General features: G+C 43.6%; 1 protein-coding gene across 1 annotated transcript in view; it reads left to right on the top strand.

The window, feature by feature from the left end:
* The window catches only part of TRIO (trio Rho guanine nucleotide exchange factor), a 3,555,343-nt gene that overhangs the window by 2,286,200 nt on the left and 1,246,814 nt on the right, over positions 1-22,329 (top strand). Inside the window, 2 exon segments of the mRNA XM_077269474.1 lie at positions 6,024-6,310; positions 8,930-9,100. Coding sequence (XP_077125589.1) covers positions 6,024-6,310; positions 8,930-9,100 — 458 coding nt within the window.

Raw genomic sequence — 22,329 nt, 5'->3', positions numbered from 1 at the left:
TTGGGATGGAACACATCCTCCCCACACCGAGGATTTCTGGCCCTACGTCAATCAGGGTTGCCCCCACAGTCTACATCTCCTGCACCTCCTCCTCCTCTTCATCCTCCATCTCTGAAATCAATACATCAGTCAGAAGCTGGAAGCACTGCAGCACTGCCTCAGCCAAGCGGTAACAGGCTCTGCTGAAGCTAATCTTCATAGGTGACAAACCGCACAATGCAGAAGAGTTGGGACAGCGCTGAAAGAGCAGTCAGATGTTTGGATGACATCGCTGAACCTACAGCCAGGCATGGTCATGTGTGACAATGGCCGTAACCTTGTGATGGCTCTGAGGCAAGATGAGCTCACACACGTACCTTGCTTGGCCCAAGTGCTTAACCTCGTGGTTCAATGTTTTCTGAAAAGCTACCCGGAGCTGCTAGTGAAAGTACGCCATCTGTCTGCCCATTTTAGAAAGTCAGCTACAGCTTCAGCCACCCTTGCTGTGCTTCAGCAGCATTTGCAGCTTCCAGCTCACCGGCTGGTTTGTGATGTCCCCACACGCTGGAACTCTACCCTTCATATGTTGGAAAGGAATTGTGAGCAGAAGAGGGCAGTTGTTCACTACCAACATCAACAAGGCCGTCGATATTCAGTTCAGACTCCACACATAAGACCTCAGGAGTGGACATGGATGTCAGACATATGTACCATCCTCCAAAACTTTGAGGACTGCACCAAGATGGTGAGCGGCGATGACGCCATAATTAGCGTCACCATCCCGCTTCTCAGCATTCTGAAAACCTCTCTGCTCACAATTAAAGAGGATGCTTTGGAGGCAGAGCACAAGGACATGGAGCAATGAACCATACAGGGGGATTACACTCAGCCCAGCGTCATGTCTTCTCAACATGGATTGGTATTCATTGAGGAGGAACAACAGTAGCTACTTTCATGTGCTATAGACGGTACTACAAACACAGCTGTCATACCGTCTGTTCAGCGGGGATGGCCTGAGGACAGGGAGGAGGATGAAGAGGACAGCATGGTCAGTCGTCCTGTTGGTGAGGACACGGAAGTCTTGCCTGTTAGAAGTCTGGCACACATGGCGGACTTTATGTTGCGCTGCGTTTCATGTGACCCTCCAATTATAAAAATTTTGGGTGACACCCATTATTGGTCAGCGACACTTCTAGACCCGCGCTACAAAGAGAACTTTCAATCTCTTATGCCAGAGGCAGAGATGTGTTCTAAAATGTTGCAGTACTAGAGGGCCCTTGTAGCGGAATTACTTAGAAAATTCCCATGTGAGAACGCTGGCAGCAGACGTCAGAGTTTGTTGTACAACCAAGGAGTACAAGCGAGAGAGACAGAAGTACAATCCAGCTCAGGCAGGGGAACAATGGCAAAGTTCTGTGACAGTTTTCTCAGACCCTCCCATCCTGACGGCACAGAGGCAAGGGGTGCTGTCACAAGAAGGGGAATGCTTGGGAAAATGGTGAGGGAGTACCTTGTAGACTTGATAGCAGGGCAGGCCTTTCATTCAGTGCAACATTTTTTGAGGAAGCCTTTTTGTACCTCTCATGAAAGGGGTATTGGGGTGCATCGTAATTCTTGGCAGCCCAGCCACTCACTGCATAGACAATAACAGCATAGGAGACTCACTGTTTAATAATGGCCCTTTAAGAATATTAATGCCGCCTGATGCCCCTCTAAAAATAGGCATTGAGACTTTTGAGAGTCCCTCCTTCCTAAATGAAACAAGATGGTTCTGCTTATGTGTCACACACCACATGGCAAGCTAGGGTTGTTAAATGTTACAATGACATTTCCCAGTGAATGCATTTGTAGTGGTTGAAAGCAATGTTAAAGTTGAAAAATGCTTTCAAAATGCTGTGTCTGATCTAAGCCTAAGGGGGAGGAAATTTTCGGTCTGGGGTTAAATATTTGGCCTTACAGGCAAGTCATTAATCTGCAAAGGATGTACCTTGACATATTTCCCAGCAAAACCTGTTTTGGTTTCGTTTTAATGTGTTTTTTTGTGGCATCGGGAAAAATAGCATGAATCTCGGAAAAAATTGATTAAGGCTGTGAACTAGGAGTCAGGAATGCTTCCAGGGGCGATCCCCATGATGTTCTTGTGTCATTTGAGCAGTGTTTCCATCATTTTCAGATGTTTTTAGACCTTAAAAAGGACCCCGGGGGGGATCACGGTAAAAATACTCGGGTTTCCCATAGACTTACATCGGGCTCGTTGCTCGGGTTGAGTAGCCGAGTAGTCCAATCTGCTCAACCCGAGCAACGAGCAACCGAGCATTTTAGTGCTCGCTCATCACTATTGATTACAAATTACATCTTGATTTAAGAAGTGAGGCACAAAGGAACTAACAAGTAAAGAGTAAGGGTATGTTTCCACGGTCAGTAAACGCTGCGGATTGGATGCTGCATTCAGCCGCAGCGTCCAAATGTTACAGCATAGTGGATGGGATTTTATGAAATCCCATCTCCACTATGCGTGCAGGAAGGCCTCCGGCTTCCCTGCGTATACACACATGCGGCACATCTTTCTAGACCGCAGCATGTCAATTTATCTTGCAGAGACGGAGCGTCTCTAAATATCACAGTTCAATGTATAGGTTGAGGTGATTCCACATGGTTCAATGAACACATGCAGAATCACTGCCCGTACAAAAGCCGGCAGCGCTTTGGACGGAGCGAACATGTGCTGCAACCAAAGCATTGGCTGCCGTATCCTGAACGTGGAAACATACCCTAAGAGAGCTAAAAAAAATACCTGCTAAGTGGAGAGTACAGTCATCAGAGTGAAATACATTCAAAAGAGGGATAGCAGGGAATAGAAAAGCATGGTTTATAAGGCAACTGAGGAAGGTAGTAGCTAAGGATAGATACAGTTATGTGGAAAAATGTTTGCCCTTCCTGATTTTTTCTTCTTTTGCATGTTTGTCACACTTAAATGTCTCCAAGCAACAAAAAAAATTTCAATATTAGACAAAGATAGCACAAGTAAACACGAGATTGTGAGCCCTCGCGGGCAGGGTCCTCTCTCCTCCTGTTCCAGTTGTGACTTGTATTGTCAAGATTATTGTACTTGTTTTTATTATGTGTACCCCTCCTCACATGTAAAGCGCCATGGAAAAATGGCGCTATAATAATAAATAATAATAATAATAAAGTAAGGTCTTTATTATTAAGGGAAAAAGAAATCAAAACCTACAGGGCCCTGTGTGAAACAGTGATTTTCCCCTACACCTAATAACTGGTTGGGCCACCCCGAGCAGCAACAACTGCAATCAAGCATTTGCAATAACTGGCAATGAGTCTTTTACAATGCTCTGGAGGAATTTTGACCCACTCATCTTTGCAGAATTGTTATAATTCAGCCACATTGGGTTTTCGAGCATGAACTGCCTTTTTAACCCCTTTACCCCCAAGGGTGGTTTGCACGTTAATGACCGGGCCAATTTTTACAATTCTGACCACTGTCCCTTTATGAGGTTATAACTCTGGAACACTTGCATGGATCCCAGTGATTCTGACCTTGTTTTCTCATGACATATTGTACTTCATGTTAGTGGTAAAATCTCCTCGATATAACTTGCATTTATTTGTAAAAAAAAGCAGAAATTTGGTGAAAATTTTTGAAAATTTTGCAATTTTCCAACTTTGAATTTTCATGCCCTTAAATCACAGAGATATGACACACAAAATACTTAATTAGTAACATTTCCCACATGTACAGAACAGATCAAAAGTTTGGACACACCTTCTCATTTAAAGATTTTTCTGTATTTTCATGACTATGAAAATTGTAAATTCACACTGAAGGCATGAAAACTATGAATTAACACATGTGGAATTATACACTTAACAAAAAAGTGTGAAAAAACTGAAAATATGTCTTATTTCCTAGGTTCTTCAAAATAGCCTCCTTTTGCTTTGAACCCCCAAGTGTTTCACTACAGTTTATAACCCAAAGCCGTGAAAATAAAAAATCTTTTTTTTCCACAAAAATGAATTTTAGCTCCCAGTTTTGCATTTTTACAAGGGTAAAAGGAGAAATGGACCCCAATAGTTTTTGTCCAATTTGTTCTGAGTATGCTGAAACCCCATATGTGGGGGTAAACCACTGTTTGGACGCACGGCAGAGCTTGGAAGGGAAGGAGCACTATTTTACCTTTTCAACGCAGAATTGGCTGGAATTTAGATCGGACGCCATGTCGCGTTTGGAGAGCCCCTGATGTGATTAAACCCTAACAACACCCCTAACCCAAACATGCCCTTAACCCCAACACACCTAATCCTAACCATAAATCTAACCACACCTCTAACCCCAACACATCCCTAACCCTAATCCCAACCTTAACCATAACCACACCCCTAACCCTGACACACCCTTAACCCTAATCCCTACCATAAATGTAAACCAAACTCTAACCCAATCTCTAGCCCCAACCCTAACTTTAACCCTAACGCTAACTTTAGCCCTAACCCTAATGAGAAAATAGAAATAAATACATTTTTTATTATTTTTCCCTAACTAAGGGGGTGATGAAGGGGGTATTGATTTACTATTTATAGCGGGGTTTTGTAGCGGATTTTTGTTTGGCAGCTGTCACACGCTAAAAGACGTTTTTTATTGCAAAAAATAGTTTTTGCATCACCATATTTTGAGAGCTATAATTTTTCCATATTTTGGCCCACAGAGTCATGAGAGGTCTTGTTTTTTGCAGGATGAGTTGTCGTTTTTATTGGTACCATTTGCGGGCACATGACATTTTTTGATCGCTTTTTATTCCGATATTTGGGAGGCATAATGAACAATAACCAGCATTTCATGTATTTCTTTTGGGTGGGGCATTTATACCGTTCCGCGTGTGGTAAAATTGATAAAGCAGTTTTATTCTTCGGGTTAGTACGACTACAGCGATACCTCATTTATATTATTTTTTTGTGTGTTTTGGCGCTTTTATACAATAAAAACTATTTTAAATAAAAATAATAATTATTTTTGCATCGCTTTATTCAGAGGGCTAAAACTTTACTATTTTTTTGCTGATGACGCTGTATGGTGGCTCGTTTTTTGTGAGGCAAGATGACGTTTTAAGCGGTACCATGTTTATTTATATCTGTCTTTTTGATCGCGTGTTATTCCACTTTTTGTTTCGGCAGTGATGATAAAGCATTGTTTTTTGGTTTTTTGTTTTTTTTAACGGAGTTCACTGAAGGGATTAACTAGTGGGAAAGTTTTATAGGTCGGGTGGTTACGGATGCGGTGATGCTAAATATTTGTACTTTTATTGTTTTTTTATACAAAGAAATGTATTTATTGGAACATTTTTTTTTCTTTATTTAGGAATTTTTGTAAAATATTTTTACACATGTTATTTTTTTTATTTTATATTTTTACGTTGTCCCAGGGTGGGACATCGCTACATAGTGTCAGATCGCTGATCTAATCCAGAAATGTCAGTGGCTGGATGAAAGATGCAAGAGTCTGTCTGGATCCCAGAAACTCACTCAGCTTTTATCCAGACACAATGATTACTAGCAAACAGGTCACAGGTGAGGATGTTACCTTTAGTAGCCATTCAAACCCATTTGTGTCAACTTCTGTGGATTTTACCAGGCCAAAATCACCAGGGTATGTGAACTTTTGATCGGGGTCATTTGGATGTTTTGGGTTGTCACTATGATTTTAAATGAGAAAACACAGTATTTTGACAATAAATGTCTTCACCCATCCACTAACCATGAGTGGAGAAAAAGTTTTGGTGTTATCATTCATATTCTCTGATAAAAAGGCCAAGAAAGCAAAAATTCTGCCAGGGTATGTAAACTTTTGAGCCCAACTATAAGTGTGACAAACATGCAAAACAATAGGAAATCAGGAAGGGGGCAAACACTTTTCACACAAGTGTATTTTTATTAATTAAGCCGTTGATCTTGATCAAACCTTTTGATTATTGTAAAGTAAATGTATTTGTTAAAAATTGTAAATCTAAAGTATTTTTCTTTCCATACAGACTCCATTTCTTTTAATGATGCTAGTCCCCCGGCTACCTTAAATTCGTTACAACCACATATGCTTAATACACAAAGCTCGCCAGGACCTAAGAGGCCTGGTAATACATTGAGGAAATGGCTGACAAGCCCTGTGAGGAGACTCAGCAGTGGAAAAGCTGATGGACATGTAAAAAAAATGGCTCATAAACATAAAAAAACCAGAGAGGTGCGTAAGAACACAGACTCCAACTACCAAAAAGACTCTGATGACAGTGCAGCAACACCACAAGATGAGACCATTGAAGAGGTATGTGAGTGGCAAACATGATCTAATAAAGTGGTTGCCTATGAAATTGAAAAATTCACCTTAGCTTGGTGTAGTTAAAAAAAGGAGACCCCTGTGGTTGACATAGTTGATCTGCTATGTTTTTAACAATTGTAATGCAGCGATCCCTAACGGGTTGGGAGTAATCGCTTGGCAGCGATAAAACACACGGCAAGAATGTATTTTCTTTAACAAAAGTCTGTGCCTGGTTTATTATACCTCCATAAACCACAGTAGGGCATTTGAACATCACAGGACCAACATATAGTCCATTTCAGCTGCAGTTACGTTCATACAGTTCATTATATGCATCAATGGAACATAATAACCACTGACAGTCTGTTCCAATAGCAGATACTTCTCTGCCGTTGTAACCCCCTTGCTGGAGTTACCTTCCTTGAGCTCCTGCTCCACACACTGATCTCCTGTCAGTCCTCTCTCCTGGGGAAGCTGCCGAACTGGGATCACCGTCGCTGTGACCAGTGCACTCACCATGTGCTCTTCAGGAAGTTAGCACCTCCAATACATAGGCCTTCCAGGAGCCTTACACATGGACCAATCAGGTCCATACACTCTCCTCATGTGACCACCCCTCAGTCACATTATATACTTGTAACCACTCCCATAGGTGGGAGGTGTGTGTGGTTAGTCAGACCCGCCCAGCTCTCTGACTAACCCTGTAAGCCTCCCTTTAAAGCTACACAAACACAAGGCTCACAGGACTACAAGTCCCAGAGCAACATTATCTGCTAAGGCCTCTTTCACACTAGCGTCACGGGGCCTCCGTCGCAATCCGTCTTTTTGGGCAAAAAACAGATCCTGCATATGCGTTTTTTGCCCATTGACTTGTAGTGCCGACGGATCGCGACTGCCGTCACACTAGCAGTATTTGGTCAGTATTTTACATCAGCATTTGTAAGCCAAAACCAGGAGTGGAACAAATAGAGGAAACGTATAATAATAATAATAATAATTTTTATTTATATAGCGCCAACATATTTCGCAGCACTTTACAATTAAGTACATACAAGTACTTTTACATAAAAGTATAACAGAAACATATGCACCACTTCTGTATTTATCACCCACTCCTGGTTTTGGCTTACAAATACTGATGTAAAATACTGACCAAATGCTGCTAGTGTGACGGCAGCCTCACAGTTATGCCTGTGCCTGCCATGCATTCCCATGGCCTCAATACGCCTCCTTGCATATTCTGAGGATAGCATGCAGCGCCCCCTAGCTGTAACAGGGGTCACTGCATAACACAATTTAAAAAAAATGTAAAAAAAATATAAAAGTTCAAATCACCCCCCTTTTGCCCCATTTAAAATAAAACAATAAATGCAATATAAAAATACACATATTTGGTATTGCCGCATTCAGAAACTCCCAATCTATCAAACTATAAAAAGAGTGAATCAGCACATCAAACGGCATAGCGAGAAAAAATTTATAAACGCCAGAATTACATATTTTTGGTCACCATAACATTGCAATAAAATGTGATAACAGGCGATCAAAACATTGTATCGATCCTAAAATGCTATAGATAAAAACATCAGCTTGGTGCACATAAGATAAGCACTCTTCTGGCCCTAGATCCCGAAAAATGGAGACTCTATGGGTCTCGGAAAATGGTGCCATATTTTTTTTTCTTTTAACAAATTTTGGATTTTTTTTCACCACTCAAATAAAAAAGGTCTAGGTACAGAGGTATAACCAGAACACTGTTTCTTTAAGAAAATGCTTGGTTTATTGAAGACAGCATAAACCAAGCTTTGGAACGTAAACACAGTCCTCTTGGAAAAACAGTAAAACAAAGAAACACAGTCCTTTTCCTAGTGGGGATTAACCCGCTAACTAGCAGCAATGTCCACGGTTCAGATCAGCACACACTTTCGTGGAGTCCTCTCTCTCCATGTACCTCCTGAATACTGAAGGCTTTTGCAGTCAACCATTCAAGCCCAGACCTTGTGATCCCACCATCATGTGACTGATCACATGATCCTGACATCACACAGGTCCTGTAATGACACTGCAAGTGGAGATACGTGGACCACCTCACACCCACCCTATGGAGGTCCACTAAAATCAGCCCATCATATAACTTTATATAAACTGTCCCAACACACTGTGTGCTGGAGGAAACTATTCTGGTTTTCCCGCCATCATGCACAGTGACGCGTATCTCCCCTCCATCACTTCACCAGTGACTCTGTCACACTGCAAAACTAGTAATGACCTGGAGAATCATAATGACAGGTCAGTTTTAGTATTTAGTGAACATGGTTAAAAAAAAACAATTGTGGAATTGCACTTTTTTTGCAATTTCACCACACTTGGAATTTTGTTGGTAAAATCAATGGTGTAGTTTAAAAGTACAACTCGTCCCGCCCAAAAAAAAAAAGGCCTCACGCGGCCATATTGAGGGAAAAATAAAAAAAGATATGCCTCTGGGAAGAAGGAGAGCAAAAACAGAAACAGAAAATGGCCTGAGGGTGAAGGGGTTAAAAGCAATAAAATAAGTGTGTTTTGACAGGTATTAATGCTAATTTGCATATTTTAGCTTACTCAGAATATTTTACTTTTTACGTTCAGCGAGTACGAAATGAAGCTCTCAGCAGTGGCACATTGTCTAAATCATCTTCATCTGGCATGCAAAGTTGTGGAGAGGAAGAAAGTGAGGAAGGCCCAGATGCAGTGCCCCTACCACCTCCAATGGCTATTCAACAGCACAGTCTTCTTCAGTGTGATTCTCAGGATGACAAGGTATTTAAAATATTTTTTTCACATAAGTAAAACATAGTAGCAGATATTTAATTTGTCTGTGACATTTTTAAATCAACTTTCAGTGACATTACTATTACTGCATATCAAGTCTTAGAATAACCCCCATGGTTTCATATGTTTCTGACATTGTATTCTTCTGACGTAGAATAATGTACAGATTTCAGTACGTGCTTTTAAACCCTTTTGCTCCATGGACAGTTTTATTAATTTTAGTCTACACAATTTGGCTTGCAGGCTGTTGCATTTGCCACTCATTGCAGATGCATTGTCATAACTTTGACTGCGGCAATTTCCCAGGTCTAGGTCATGTCTCTTCAAAAATTCCAACAAGGCATTGAACATGTCTTGAGCGCCATGGCCTTTGTTTGCCATGAATGTTACAAAGCGTTCCACAGGGCCATCTTTCTCCATATTCCTCAATACAAGGGTTAGTTGGTCAACGTGGGCTTCATCGGGTGTGGAGTCCAAAGAGATGGAGTAGTATTTTGATTTGTTAACTCGAGAAATAATTTCTCTGATGAGTTGAACGCCCATTACAATGATAATTTCTTCCATAATTGTAGATGACAGGTAGATGACAGGTAGTTTGCATGACCCTTGCGGCAATTGGCTTGAGTTTTGATATGCTGTGCAAGAAAGTCGTCGTACTGGGCGATGAGTTCAAGAATGCCCAGAACGTTTCCATTTCTAGGTGATCCAACCAATTCGTTATCTCCTCTAAATGCTAAGCCACGCTCGGCAATAAACTGAATAACATTTACTACTCGTTTCAATACTGACCTCCAATATTGCTCCTGAGCCTCGACCTGTTGTGTTAGCTCCGTATCAATTCGCCCAATCACTTTTAACCTCATATTGAAAGCAATTGTAGAGTTCAGATGTTCCGCAGACTGCTATTGACTTTTTATGCGTTCTTGTGAATGTTTCCAATCCATTAGACGAAAGCTGAGAAGACGCAGATGCTGTAATAAAGCACATCAATCTGCACGTGAAGCAGTAAATGCATGCTTTAGAGGGAGAGAAGCATAACCAATTCCTCATTATGACTTCTCCATTATGATTTTGACAACGGAAAAGCCCAAGTGGCCACATTCTTGGAATATTGCTGTCCTTTCTAGGTTGCTGAACCGAGTATGCAATAAACAAACTTTCATTACAGTGCTGGATTGTTGATACACCCCTTTTCAGCCAGCAATCTTGCATCTGTTCCGAAATAATGGATGGCCAAAGTCCAATGTCATCGCCCCCTGGTGGTCCCTCAACTTCACCTTCTCCATAAGATGTGTCACTATCAGTCTCCTTTTCTGTGTGTTCTTCAGTTGTACACATTACTACTTCAGCCTTTTCTTTGCCAGGATCAAGAACCATTTTCACTGAAGCATTCTCAGCTTGATCAGATTCTACAAGGTCATTACTCCTTTCCGACACTTTCCTTGAATGAACAGTGAAGAACTTGTCCAATTTTCGCTATCTCTTCTGTTGATTTCATTGTTGCTTCTTTTGCCTTAAGGTACCTTCACACGAAACGACATCGCTAGCGATCCGTGACGTTGCAGCGTCCTGGATAGCGATATCGTTTCGTTTGACACGCAGCAGCGATCAGGATCCTGCTGTGATGTCGCTGGTCGCTGAATAAAGTCCAGAACTTTATTTGGTCATCCGATCGCTGTGTATCGTTGTGTTTGAAAGCAAAAGCAATGATACCAGCGATGTTTTACACTGGTAACCAGGGTAAACATCGGGTTACCAAGTGCAGGGCCGCGCTTAGTAACCCGATGTTTACTCTGGTTACCAGCGTAAAAGTAAAAAAAACAAACAGTACATGCTCACCTGCGCGTCCCCCAGCGTCTGCTTCCTGACACTTACTGAACGCCGGCCCTAAAGTGAAAGTGAAAGCACAGCGGTGACGTCACCGCTGTGCTGTTAGGGCCGGAGCTCAGTCAGTGTCAGGAAGCGGACGCTGGGGGACGCGCAGGTGAGCATGTACTGTTTGTTTTTTTTACTTTTACGCTGGTAACCAGGGTAAACATCGGGTTACTAAGCACGGCCCTGCGCTTAGCAACCCGATGTTTACCCTGGTTACCCGGGGGCCTCGGCATCGTTGGTCGCTGGAGAGCTGACTGTGTGACAGCTCCCCAGCGATCAAACAGCGACGCTGCAGCGATCGGCATCGTTGTCGCTATCGCTGCAGCGTCGCTTGGTGTGAAGGTACCTTTACGTCTTTTAGAAGCCGCAGACTCCCAAATTCTTGCACAATGTCTGTGCCTATCTCCTTCACGATTGATGATTGTCACGATCCATGATGGTAATCTAAAAGTAACAAAATGACCTTGTCAACCCTTGAAGTCCTGAAAGGGAATTAAAGATTAAAATATGTACATATGTATGTATATTGTAGAAATTTGGGCTGTCTATATCAAAGACTGCTGCTGGACTCTATATGTCAGAGGCTGCTGCTGGGCTGTATATGTATGAGAGGCTTCTGCTAGGCTGTATATGTATGAGAGTCTTCAGCTGGGCTGTATATATATGAGGGGCTGCTGCCGGGCTATATATATCAGAGGCTGTTTACCTGTATATATCAGAGGCTGTTGCTGTGCTGGTTGTATATAGAATAGAGTCTAAGGGGCTGTATAAAGTGTATACACAGCACTATACTGTACTGTAAGCAGGTCCACACTATATACATACAGTATACACAGACACACTGTAATGCAGGATATAATGTGGATGTAACAACCCTGCCGGCATCACTGCATGGCCTTCCATTCCCCACCTGCCTGTTACATCAACTCACTCACCCAGTGCCATGCTTTGAGATCTGTCTGCTGCCTGCTCCATGCCATGTGCTTCATGGCGGCTTGCTCTGTGTACACTTCCTGGCTGTGTGCATAGGGGGGTGGCTCCAGCCACTCCGGATTCTTATTGAGACTGTGTGCACCTCCCTTGGGTGTTCCTGGCCAATAGCCTTGAGGCCTCTGATACTTAAGGCATCCTCACCCATTGGAGGATGCCTGAGCAAACTATTCCCCTCAGTTAGCACTTGCTACTGAGCTGCCAGGTCATGTCTGTTTCCTGTCTCTGAGGGCTGCAATATTGCAGGCCTTCATCTGTGTTCTGTTTGTGTATCCATGTCCGTTCCTGTCTGAACTCTGGTCTATGTCCGTTCCTGTTCCTTCTTTGTTATTTGTGATTTCCCACTCTGCTGTGTGTACCTCCGCCTTATTCTTCGGCTCTGCTTGCCACTATCAGTGGCTCTGCATCTCTCTGCTCTGTTCACCACTAGCCGTGTTTCTGCGCTACTCTGCTCAGTTCTGCCACAACCTGTGGTTCTGTGCTCTTTTGCTCTTGGCGTTACCTTCTGCGGTTCTGGCTCTTGGCTCTGCCTCCAGCATCTCCGCCCTAGGCTCCATCTTCAGCATCTGTGCTCTTGGCTCCGCCTCCAGCTTCTCCGCTCTTGGCTCCGCCCCCAGAGGCTCCGTCCTTGGCTCTGCCTTCTCCTTCTCTACTCTTTGCTCTGCCTTCTCCTCTGCTCTTAGCTCCACCTCCTGCTCTTACTCCGCCTCCTGTGATTCTGCTTTGCATCCACTCTTGCTCTACTTTTATTCTGCAACTTGCCGTACGGGCCTCTACCTGTTTCTTTATGTTCTTCAGTCTGAACAGGTTCTTACCAGTTTCCATACATCCACCTGAATACCAGTTCCTACCTGAGTATCAGTCCTGTCTGCCAGTGCCAGCCGTGCCCGCCTGTCTGCCTGGGTGCCAGCCACGCCCGTCTGCCTGCCTGTATCTCCGTCAAGCCAGTCTGCCCATCAGGACCTCTGCCATACCCGTCCGTCAGCCAGTGTCACAGCCGTGCTTGCCTGCCTGTGTCTTGTCCCCGGTGGGATCGGTGTTGTGATTTTGCTTTTTGCTCCCTCTAGTGGTCATTAGTGATTTGACTCTGGAGCGTCTGTTTTTTCCTATATCCTCACCTGGGCCATTAGTTAGGGGCGTTGCTATATAAGCTCCCTGGACCTTCAGTTCAATGCCTGGCATCGTTGAAATCAGAGCTAATCTGTTGTGCTCTTGTCCTCTGATCCTGGTTCCTGTTTTTCAAGCTAAGTCTGCTTCATTGCTTTTTTCTTTTGTTTTGTTTTGTATTTTTGTCCAGCTTGTTCCAATCTGTATTCTGACCTTTGCTGGAAGCTCTAGGGGGCTGGTGTTCTCCCCCCGGACCGTTAGACGGTTCGGGGGTTCTTGAATCTCCAGCGTGGATTTTTATAGGGTTTTTGTTGACCAGATAAGTTATCTTGCTTTATTCTGCTATTAGTAAGCTGGCCTCTCTTTGCTGAACCTGGTTCATTTCTGTGTTTGTCATTTCCTCTTACCTCACCGTTATTATTTGTGGGGGGCTTGTATCTTGCTTTGGGGTCCCTTTCTCTGGAGGCAAGAGAGGTCTTTGTTTTCTTCTCCTAGGGGTAGTTAGATTCTCCGGCTGGCGCGAGTCATCTAGCGATCACCGTAGGCATGATCCCCGGCTACTTCTAGTGTTGGCGTTAGGAGTAGCTATTTGGTCAACCCAGTTACCACAGCCCTATGAGCTGGATTTTTGTATCTCGCAGACTTACACGTTCCTCTGAGACCCTGTCCACTGGGGTCATAACAGTATGCCAGGCCAGTATTAAATGTTTAATGCATTGCAGAAGTGGGATTATAAGAAAGAAAATTTTGAGTTTTTTTTTTTTTCCTCTCTCATTTTTTTTTTTTTTTCTTTTCCCCTTTACCTCAGAGTGGCTTAAGCTTGCTGCAGACATGAATGTCCAGACCTTGATTACAAGTGTGGACCAGCTTGCCGCTCGTGTGCAGGGTATACAAGATTATGTTATCAGAAATCCTAGGTCTGAACCCAAGATTCCGATTCCTGAACTGTTTTCAGGAGACCGATTTAAGTTTAGGAATTTCAGGAATAATTGTAAATTGTTTTTGTCCCTGAAACCTTGTTCCTCTGGAGACTCTGCTCAACAAGTAAAAATTGTTATTTCATTCTTACGGGGTGACCCTCAAGATTGGGCTTTTTCGCTGGCGCCAGGAGATCCGGCATTGGCTGATATTGATGCGTTTTTTCTGGCGCTCGGTTTACTTTATGAGGAACCCAATCTTGAGATTCAGGCAGAGAAAGCCTTGCTGGCTATGTCTCAGGGCCAGGACGAGGCTGAGGTGTATTGCCAAAAATTTCGGAAATGGTCCGTGCTGACACATTGGAACGAGTGTGCACTGGCCGCTAATTTTAGAAATGGCCTTTCTGAGGCCATTAAGAATGTTATGGTGGGTTTTCCCATTCCCACAGGTCTGAATGATACCATGTCCCTGGCTATTCAAATTGACCGGCGGTTGCGGGAGCGCAAAACCGCAAATTCTCTCATGTTGTTGTCTGAACAGACACCTGATGTGATGCAATGTGATAGAAAAACCGCAAATTCCCTCATGGTGTTGTCTGAACGGACACCTGATTTGATGCAATGTGATAGAATCCTGACTAGAAATGAGAGGAAAATTCATAGACGCCGGAATGGCTTGTGCTACTACTGTGGTGATTCTACACATGTTATCTCAGCATGCTCTAAACGTATATCTAAGGTTGTTAGTCCTGTCACCGTTGGTAATTTGCATCCTAAGTTTATTCTGTCTGTAACTTTGATTTGCTCATTGTCATCTTATCCTGTCATGGCGTTTGTAGATTCAGGTGCTGCCCTGAGTCTTATGGATCTTTCATTTGCTAAGCGCTGTGGTTTTATTCTTGAACCATTAGAAAATCCTATCCCTCTTAGGGGTATTGATGCTACGCCATTGGCAGAAAATAAGCCGCAGTATTGGACACAGGTTACCATGTGTATGACTCCTGAACACCGCGAGGTGATACGTTTTCTCGTTCTACATAAAATGCATGATTTGGTTGTTTTGGGGCTGCCATGGTTACAGACCCATAATCCAGTCCTTGACTGGAAGGCTATGTCAGTGTCTAGTTGGGGCTGTCTTGGTATTCATGAGGATTCCCTGCCTGTGTCTATTGCTTCTTCTACGCCTTCGGAAGTTCCGGAGTATTTGTCTGATTATCAGGATGTCTTTAGCGAGTCCAGGTCCAGTGCATTGCCTCCTCATAGGGAATGTGACTGTGCAATAGATTTGATTCCAGGCAGTAAATTTCCTAAGGGAAGACTGTTTAATCTGTCGATACCTGAACATACCGCTATGCGTTCATATATCAAGGAGTCTCTGGAGAAAGGACACATCCGTCCGTCTTCTTCCCCTCTTGGTGCGGGATTCTTTTTTGTGGCTAAAAAGGACGGATCTTTGAGGCCTTGTATTGACTATCGGCTTTTAAATAAGATCACTGTCAAATTTCAGTATCCTTTGCCGCTGTTGTCTGACTTGTTTGCCCGGATTAAGGGTGCCAAGTGGTTTACCAAGATAGACCTTCGTGGTGCGTACAACCTTGTGCGCATTAAGCAAGGGGATGAATGGAAAACCGCATTCAATACGCCCGAAGGTCATTTTGAGTACTTGGTGATGCCTTTTGGGCTCTCTAATGCCCCTTCAGTTTTTCAGTCCTTTATGCATGACATTTTCCGGAACTATCTGGATAAATTTTTGATCGTTTATCTGGATGATATTCTGTTTTTTTCTGATAATTGGGACTCGCATGTGGAGCAGGTCAGGATGGTCTTTAAAATTTTGCGTGAAAATTCTTTGTTTGTCAAGGGCCCAAAGTGTCTTTTTGGTGTACAGAAGGTTCCCTTTTTGGGGTTCATTTTTTCCCCTTCTGCTGTGGAGATGGACCCAGTCAAGGTCCGAGCTATTCTTGATTGGACTCAGCCCTCGTCAGTTAAGAGTCTTCAGAAGTTCTTGGGTTTCGCTAACTTCTACCGTCGTTTTATCGCTAACTTTTCTAGCATTGTGAAACCTTTGACGGATATGACCAAGAAGGGCTCCGATGTGGTTAATTGGGCTCCTGCTGCCGTGGAGGCTTTCCAGGAGTTGAAACGTCGATTTACTTCGGCGCCTGTTTTGTGCCAGCCTGATGTCTCGCTTCCCTTTCAAGTTGAGGTGGATGCTTCAGAGATTGGAGCAGGGGCCGTTTTGTCGCAGAGAGGCCCTGGTTGCTCTGTTATGAGACCTTGCGCCTTTTTCTCTAGGAAGTTTTCGCCTGCGGAGCGAAATTATGATGTGGGCAATCGGGAGTTGTTGGCCATGAAATGGGCATTTGAGGAGTGGCGTCATTGGCTCGAGGGTGCTAAGCATCGTGTGGTGGTCTTAACTGATCACAAAAATCTGATGTATCTCGAGTCTGCTAAACGCCTGAATCCTAGACAGGCCCGCTGGTCATTGTTTTTCTCCCGTTTTGACTTTGTTGTCTCGTATTTACCAGGTTCAAAGAATGTGAAGGCCGATGCTCTTTCCAGGAGCTTTGTGCCTGATGCTCCTGGAGTCGCTGAACCTGTTGGTATTCTTAAAGATGGTATTATCTTGTCAGCTATTTCTCCAGATCTGCGACGTGTGTTGCAGAAATTTCAGACTGATAGGCCTGATTCTTGTCCACCTGACAGACTGTTTGTGCCTGATAAGTGGACCAGCAGAGTCATTTCCGAGGTTCATTCCTCGGTGTTGGCAGGTCACCCAGGAATTTTTGGCACCAGAGATCTGGTGGCCAGATCCTTTTGGTGGCCTTCCTTGTCTAGGGATGTGCGGTCATTTGTACAGTCCTGTGGGACTTGTGCTCGAGCTAAGCCTTGCTGTTCTCGTGCCAGCGGCTTGCTCTTGCCCTTGCCTGTCCCTAAGAGACCTTGGACACATATCTCCATGGATTTCATTTCTGATCTTCCGGTGTCTCAAGGCATGTCTGTTATCTGGGTTATATGTGATCGCTTCTCCAAGATGGTCCATTTGGTTCCTCTGCCTAAGCTGCCTTCCTCTTCCGATCTGGTTCCTGTGTTTTTCCAGAACGTGGTTCGTTTGCACGGCATCCCTGAGAATATTGTGTCAGACAGAGGATCCCAGTTCGTTTCCAGATTCTGGCGATCCTTTTGTAGTAGGATGGGCATTGACTTGTCGTTTTCATCTGCTTTCCATCCTCAGACTAATGGACAGACGGAGCGAACTAATCAGACTTTGGAGGCTTATTTGAGGTGTTTTGTCTCTGCCGATCAGGACGATTGGGTGACCTTCTTGCCGTTAGCTGAGTTTGCCCTTAATAATCGGGCTAGTTCCGCCACTTTGGTTTCGCCGTTTTTCTGCAACTCTGGTTTCCACCCTCGTTTTTCTTCGGGTCATGTGGAACCTTCTGACTGCCCTGGGGTGGATTCTGTGGTGGATAGGTTGCAGCGGATCTGGAATCTTGTTACATATAGTTACATAGTTATTGAGGTTGAAGGAAGACTTTAAGTCCATCTAGTTCAACCCATAGCCTAACCTAACATGCCCTAACATGTTGATCCAGAGGAAGGCAAAAAAAACCCATGTGGCAAAGAGTAACTCCACCATGGGGAAAAAAATTCCTTCCCGACCCCACATACGGCAATCAGACTAGTTCCCTGGATCAACGACTTATCAAGGAATCTAGTGTATATACCCTGTAATATTATACTTTTCCAGAAAGGTATCCAGTCCCCTCTTAAATTTAATTAATGAATCACTCATTACAACATCATACGGCAGAGAGTTCCATAGTCTCACTGCTCTTACAGTAAAGAATCCGCGTCTGTTATTATGCTTAAACCTTCTTTCCTCCAGACGTAGAGGATGCCCCCTTGTCCCTGTCTCAGGTCTATGATTAAAAAGATCATCAGAAAGGTCTTTGTACTGTCCCCTCATATATTTATACATTAAAATAAGATCACCCCTTAGTCTTCGTTTTTCCAAACTAAATAGCCCCAAGTGTAATAACCTATCTTGGTATTGCAGACCCCCCAGTCCTCTAATAACCTTGGTCGCTTTTCTCTGCACCCGCTCTAGTTCAGCTATGTCTTTCTTATACACCGGAGACCAGAACTGTGCACAGTATTCTAAGTGTGGTCGAACTAGTGACTTGTATAGAGGTAAAATTATGTTCTCCTCATGAGCATCTATGCCTCTTTTAATACATCCCATTATTTTATTTGCCTTTGTAGCAGCTGCCTGACACTGGCCACTGAATATGAGTCTCTCATCCACCCATACACCCAGGTCTTTTTCATTGATGGTTTTGCCCAGAGTTTTAGAATTAAGCACATAGTTATACATCTTATTACTTCTACCCAAGTGCATGACCTTACATTTATCCCCATTAAAGCTCATTTGCCATTTATCAGCCCAAGCTTCTAGTTTACATAAATCATCCTGTAATATAAAATTGTCCTCCCCTGTATTGATTACCCTACAGAGTTTAGTGTCATCTGCAAATATTGAAATTCTACTCTGAATGCCCTCTACAAGGTCATTAATAAATATGTTAAAAAGAAGAGGGCCCAATACTGACCCCTGTGGTACCCCACTGCTAACCGCGACCCAGTCCGAGTGTGCTCCATCAATAACCACCCTTTGTTTCCTATCCCTGAGCCAGCTCTCAACCCACTTACACATATTTTCCCCTATCCCCATTACTCTCATTTTATGTATCAACCTTTTGTGTGGCACCGTATCAAAAGCTTTGGAAAAGTCCATATACACTACGTCCACTGGGTTCCCTTGGTCCAGTCCGGAACTTACCTCTTCATAGAAGCTGATCAAATTAGTCTGACATGATCGGTCCCTAGTAAAAGCGTGCTGATACTGGGTCATGAGGTTATTCCTCTTCAGATACTCCAGTATAGCATCCCTTAGAATGCCCTCCAGGATTTTACCCACAGTAGAGGTTAAACTTACTGGCCTATAATTACCGAGTTCAGTTTTTGCCCCTTTTTTGAATATTGGCACCACATTTGCTATACGCCAGTCCTGTGGTACAGACCCTGTTATTATGGACTCTTTAAAGATTAAAAATAATGGTCTATCAATGACTGTACTTAGTTCCTGCAGTACTCGGGGGTGTATCCCATCCGGGCCCGGAGATTTGTCAATTTTAGTGATTTTTAGACGCCGCCGTACTTCCTGCTGGGTTAAGCAGGTGACATTTAATGGGGAATTTTTATCACTAGTCATATTGGCTGCCATGGGATTTTCTTTTGTAAATACTGATGAAAAAAAGTCATTTAGCAGATTGGCTTTTTCCTCATCCTCATCCTCATCCACCATTTCACCCAGACTATTTTTAAGGGGGCCAACACTGTCATTTTTTAGTTTCTTACTATTTATATAGTTAAAGAATATTTTGGGATTATTTTTACTCTCTCTGGCAATGAGTCTCTCTGTCTCAATCTTTGCTGCCTTGATTTGCTTTTTACAGAATTTATTTAATTTTCTGTATTTATTTAATGCCTCATCACTACCTACTTCCTTTAATTCTCTAAATGCTTTCTTTTTGTCCCTTATTGCGCCCCCAACAGCTCTATTTAGCCATATTGGTTTCCTCCTATTTCTAGTATGTTTATTCCCATACGGTATATACTGTGCACAGGTCCTATCCAGGATGCTAATGAACGTCTCCCATTTTCTTTGTGTATTTTTGTGTCTCAGGATATCGTCCCAGTTAATTGCACCAAGATCCTCTCTCATCCGTTGGAAATTTGCCCTCGTGAAGTTTAGTGTCCTTGTCACCCCCCTACTACCCATCTTATTAAAGGTTACATGAAAACTTATTATTTTATGATCACTATTCCCCAAGTGACCCCCAACCCTTATATTTGATATGTGGTGGACAACTTGAAGTTGTCACAGGAAAGGGCTCAGCGCTTTGCCAACCGCCGCCGCGGTGTGGGTCCCCGACTGCGTGTTGGGGATTTGGTGTGGCTTTCTTCCCGCTTTGTTCCTATGAAGGTTTCCTCTCCCAAATTTAAGCCTCGTTTTATTGGTCCTTACAGGATATTGGAAATTCTTAATCCTGTATCCTTTCGCCTGGATCTTCCTGTGTCGTTTGCTATCCACAACGTGTTTCATAGGTCCTTATTGCGGCGGTACGTTGTGCCTGTGGTTCCTTCTGCTGAGCCTCCTGCTCCGGTGTTGGTTGAAGGCGAGTTGGAGTACGTGGTGGAGAAGATCTTGGATTCTCGTCTCTCCAGGCGGAGGCTTCAGTACCTGGTCAAGTGGAAGGGCTATGGTCAGGAAGATAATTCCTGGGTGGTCGCCTCTGATGTTCATGCGGCCGATTTAGTTCGTGCCTTTCACGCCGCTCATCCTGATCGCCCTGGTGGTCGTGGTGAGGGTTCGGTGACCCCTCACTAAGGGGGGGGTACTGTTGTGATTTTGCTTTTTGCTCCCTCTAGTGGTCATTAGTGATTTGACTCTGGAGCGTCTGTTTTTTCCTATATCCTCACCTGGGCCGTTAGTTAGGGGCGTTGCTATATAAGCTCCCTGGACCTTCAGTTCAATGCCTGGCATCGTTGAAATCAGAGCTAATCTGTTGTGCTCTTGTCCTCTGATCCTGGTTCCTGTTTTTCAAGCTAAGTCTGCTTCATTGCTTTTTTCTTTTGTTTTGTTTTGTATTTTTGTCCAGCTTGTTCCAATCTGTATTCTGACCTTTGCTGGAAGCTCTAGGGGGCTGGTGTTCTCCCCCCAGACCGTTAGACGGTTCGGGGGTTCTTGAATCTCCAGCGTGGATTTTTATAGGGTTTTTGTTGACCAGATAAGTTATCTTGCTTTATTCTGCTATTAGTAAGCTGGCCTCTCTTTGCTGAACCTGGTTCATTTCTGTGTTTGTCATTTCCTCTTACCTCACCGTTATTATTTGTGGGGGGCTTGTATCTTGCTTTGGGGTCCCTTTCTCTGGAGGCAAGAGAGGTCTTTGTTTTCTTCTCCTAGGGGTAGTTAGATTCTCCGGCTGGCGCGAGTCATCTAGCGATCACCGTAGGCATGATCCCCGGCTACTTCTAGTGTTGGCGTTAGGAGTAGCTATTTGGTCAACCCAGTTACCACAGCCCTATGAGCTGGATTTTTGTATCTCGCAGACTTACACGTTCCTCTGAGACCCTGTCCACTGGGGTCATAACAGATCGGCATCCACAGTCCGACTCCACCCTGGAGTGATACCTGGTAGCTTCCTATTGCACAAGTCTGACCTCACCATCAGAGGCTCCAGCGAACACCTAGGAAGCTACTTAGTTACGCCCCTTCCAGGGAAGTTCGGTCTGTGGTCCACACCCCCAGGCGCCCGCGCCAACCAGTCTCGGCGCGAGCGTTACAGTGGACCTGTATATACAGTATGGTACTGTGTAGGACAGGAGCTGCAAGAAAGATACACAGACAGACACACACACAGACAGACAGAGATCATACTCACCCACCGCGACCCTGTGAAGACAACCACTTTACCTCTGGATCTTCAGTGACTGAAGATCCATACCAGAGTGAAGTCCTGTCGTGCTCCATGGTGGAGAATCCTCTTCTCGTGCCAACATCGTGGCTCCACCTCCTTCCTCAAAGGTAGCTGAACAAACTCTCGTCTGATCTAATCCGAGCGATCAGATAGCTGAATAGGTAGCGCCTACACTCCCTGACAGAAGTTATGACGCTTATCCATGTTATGTAAATAAAAGCTTATAACCTGACTTAAATTCATCCATTAGTTGTATTCATTATTCTCTTGAAAGCTGAAACCATCTGAAATGTGGTTTAGGTTAAGAAAATATATTGGCATCAATGCAGAAATATTGATCATTTAATGGACACAGAATGGTCAGATTTTGGCAAGACAAATGTTTTGTTGCCCACAGAAAGTAATGTTATATTCAAACAAATAATTAAATTAAAATACAAATATATGTTGCATAACATTGGAGAATGAAGTTGTGGTGTCATTTATTTAATTGTAATATAATTCATATTTAATATTTTGTGTGACTTCCATAAGCTTGAAGGACTGCATCCATGCTGGTCAACAATGATTCATACAATTTATTAATGAAGTCATCAGGAATAGCAAAGAATGCAGTCTTACATGTCTCCCAGAGTTCATCTAGATTCTTTGGTTTTGTCTTCTCTTTCATCCTACTCCAAACATGCTCAATAATGTTCATGTCTGGTGACTGGGCTGGACAGTCCTTGAGCACCTTGATCTTTTTTGCCTGGAGGAACTTTGTTGTAGAGATGGATGTATGAGA

The sequence above is a fragment of the Ranitomeya variabilis genome, chromosome 6 (genome assembly GCF_051348905.1).
Source record: "Ranitomeya variabilis isolate aRanVar5 chromosome 6, aRanVar5.hap1, whole genome shotgun sequence".
Classification (NCBI taxonomy): domain Eukaryota; kingdom Metazoa; phylum Chordata; class Amphibia; order Anura; family Dendrobatidae; genus Ranitomeya; species Ranitomeya variabilis.
The sequence above is the reverse complement of the archived record's forward strand: the minus strand, read 5'-3'. Positions and strand labels throughout refer to the sequence as shown.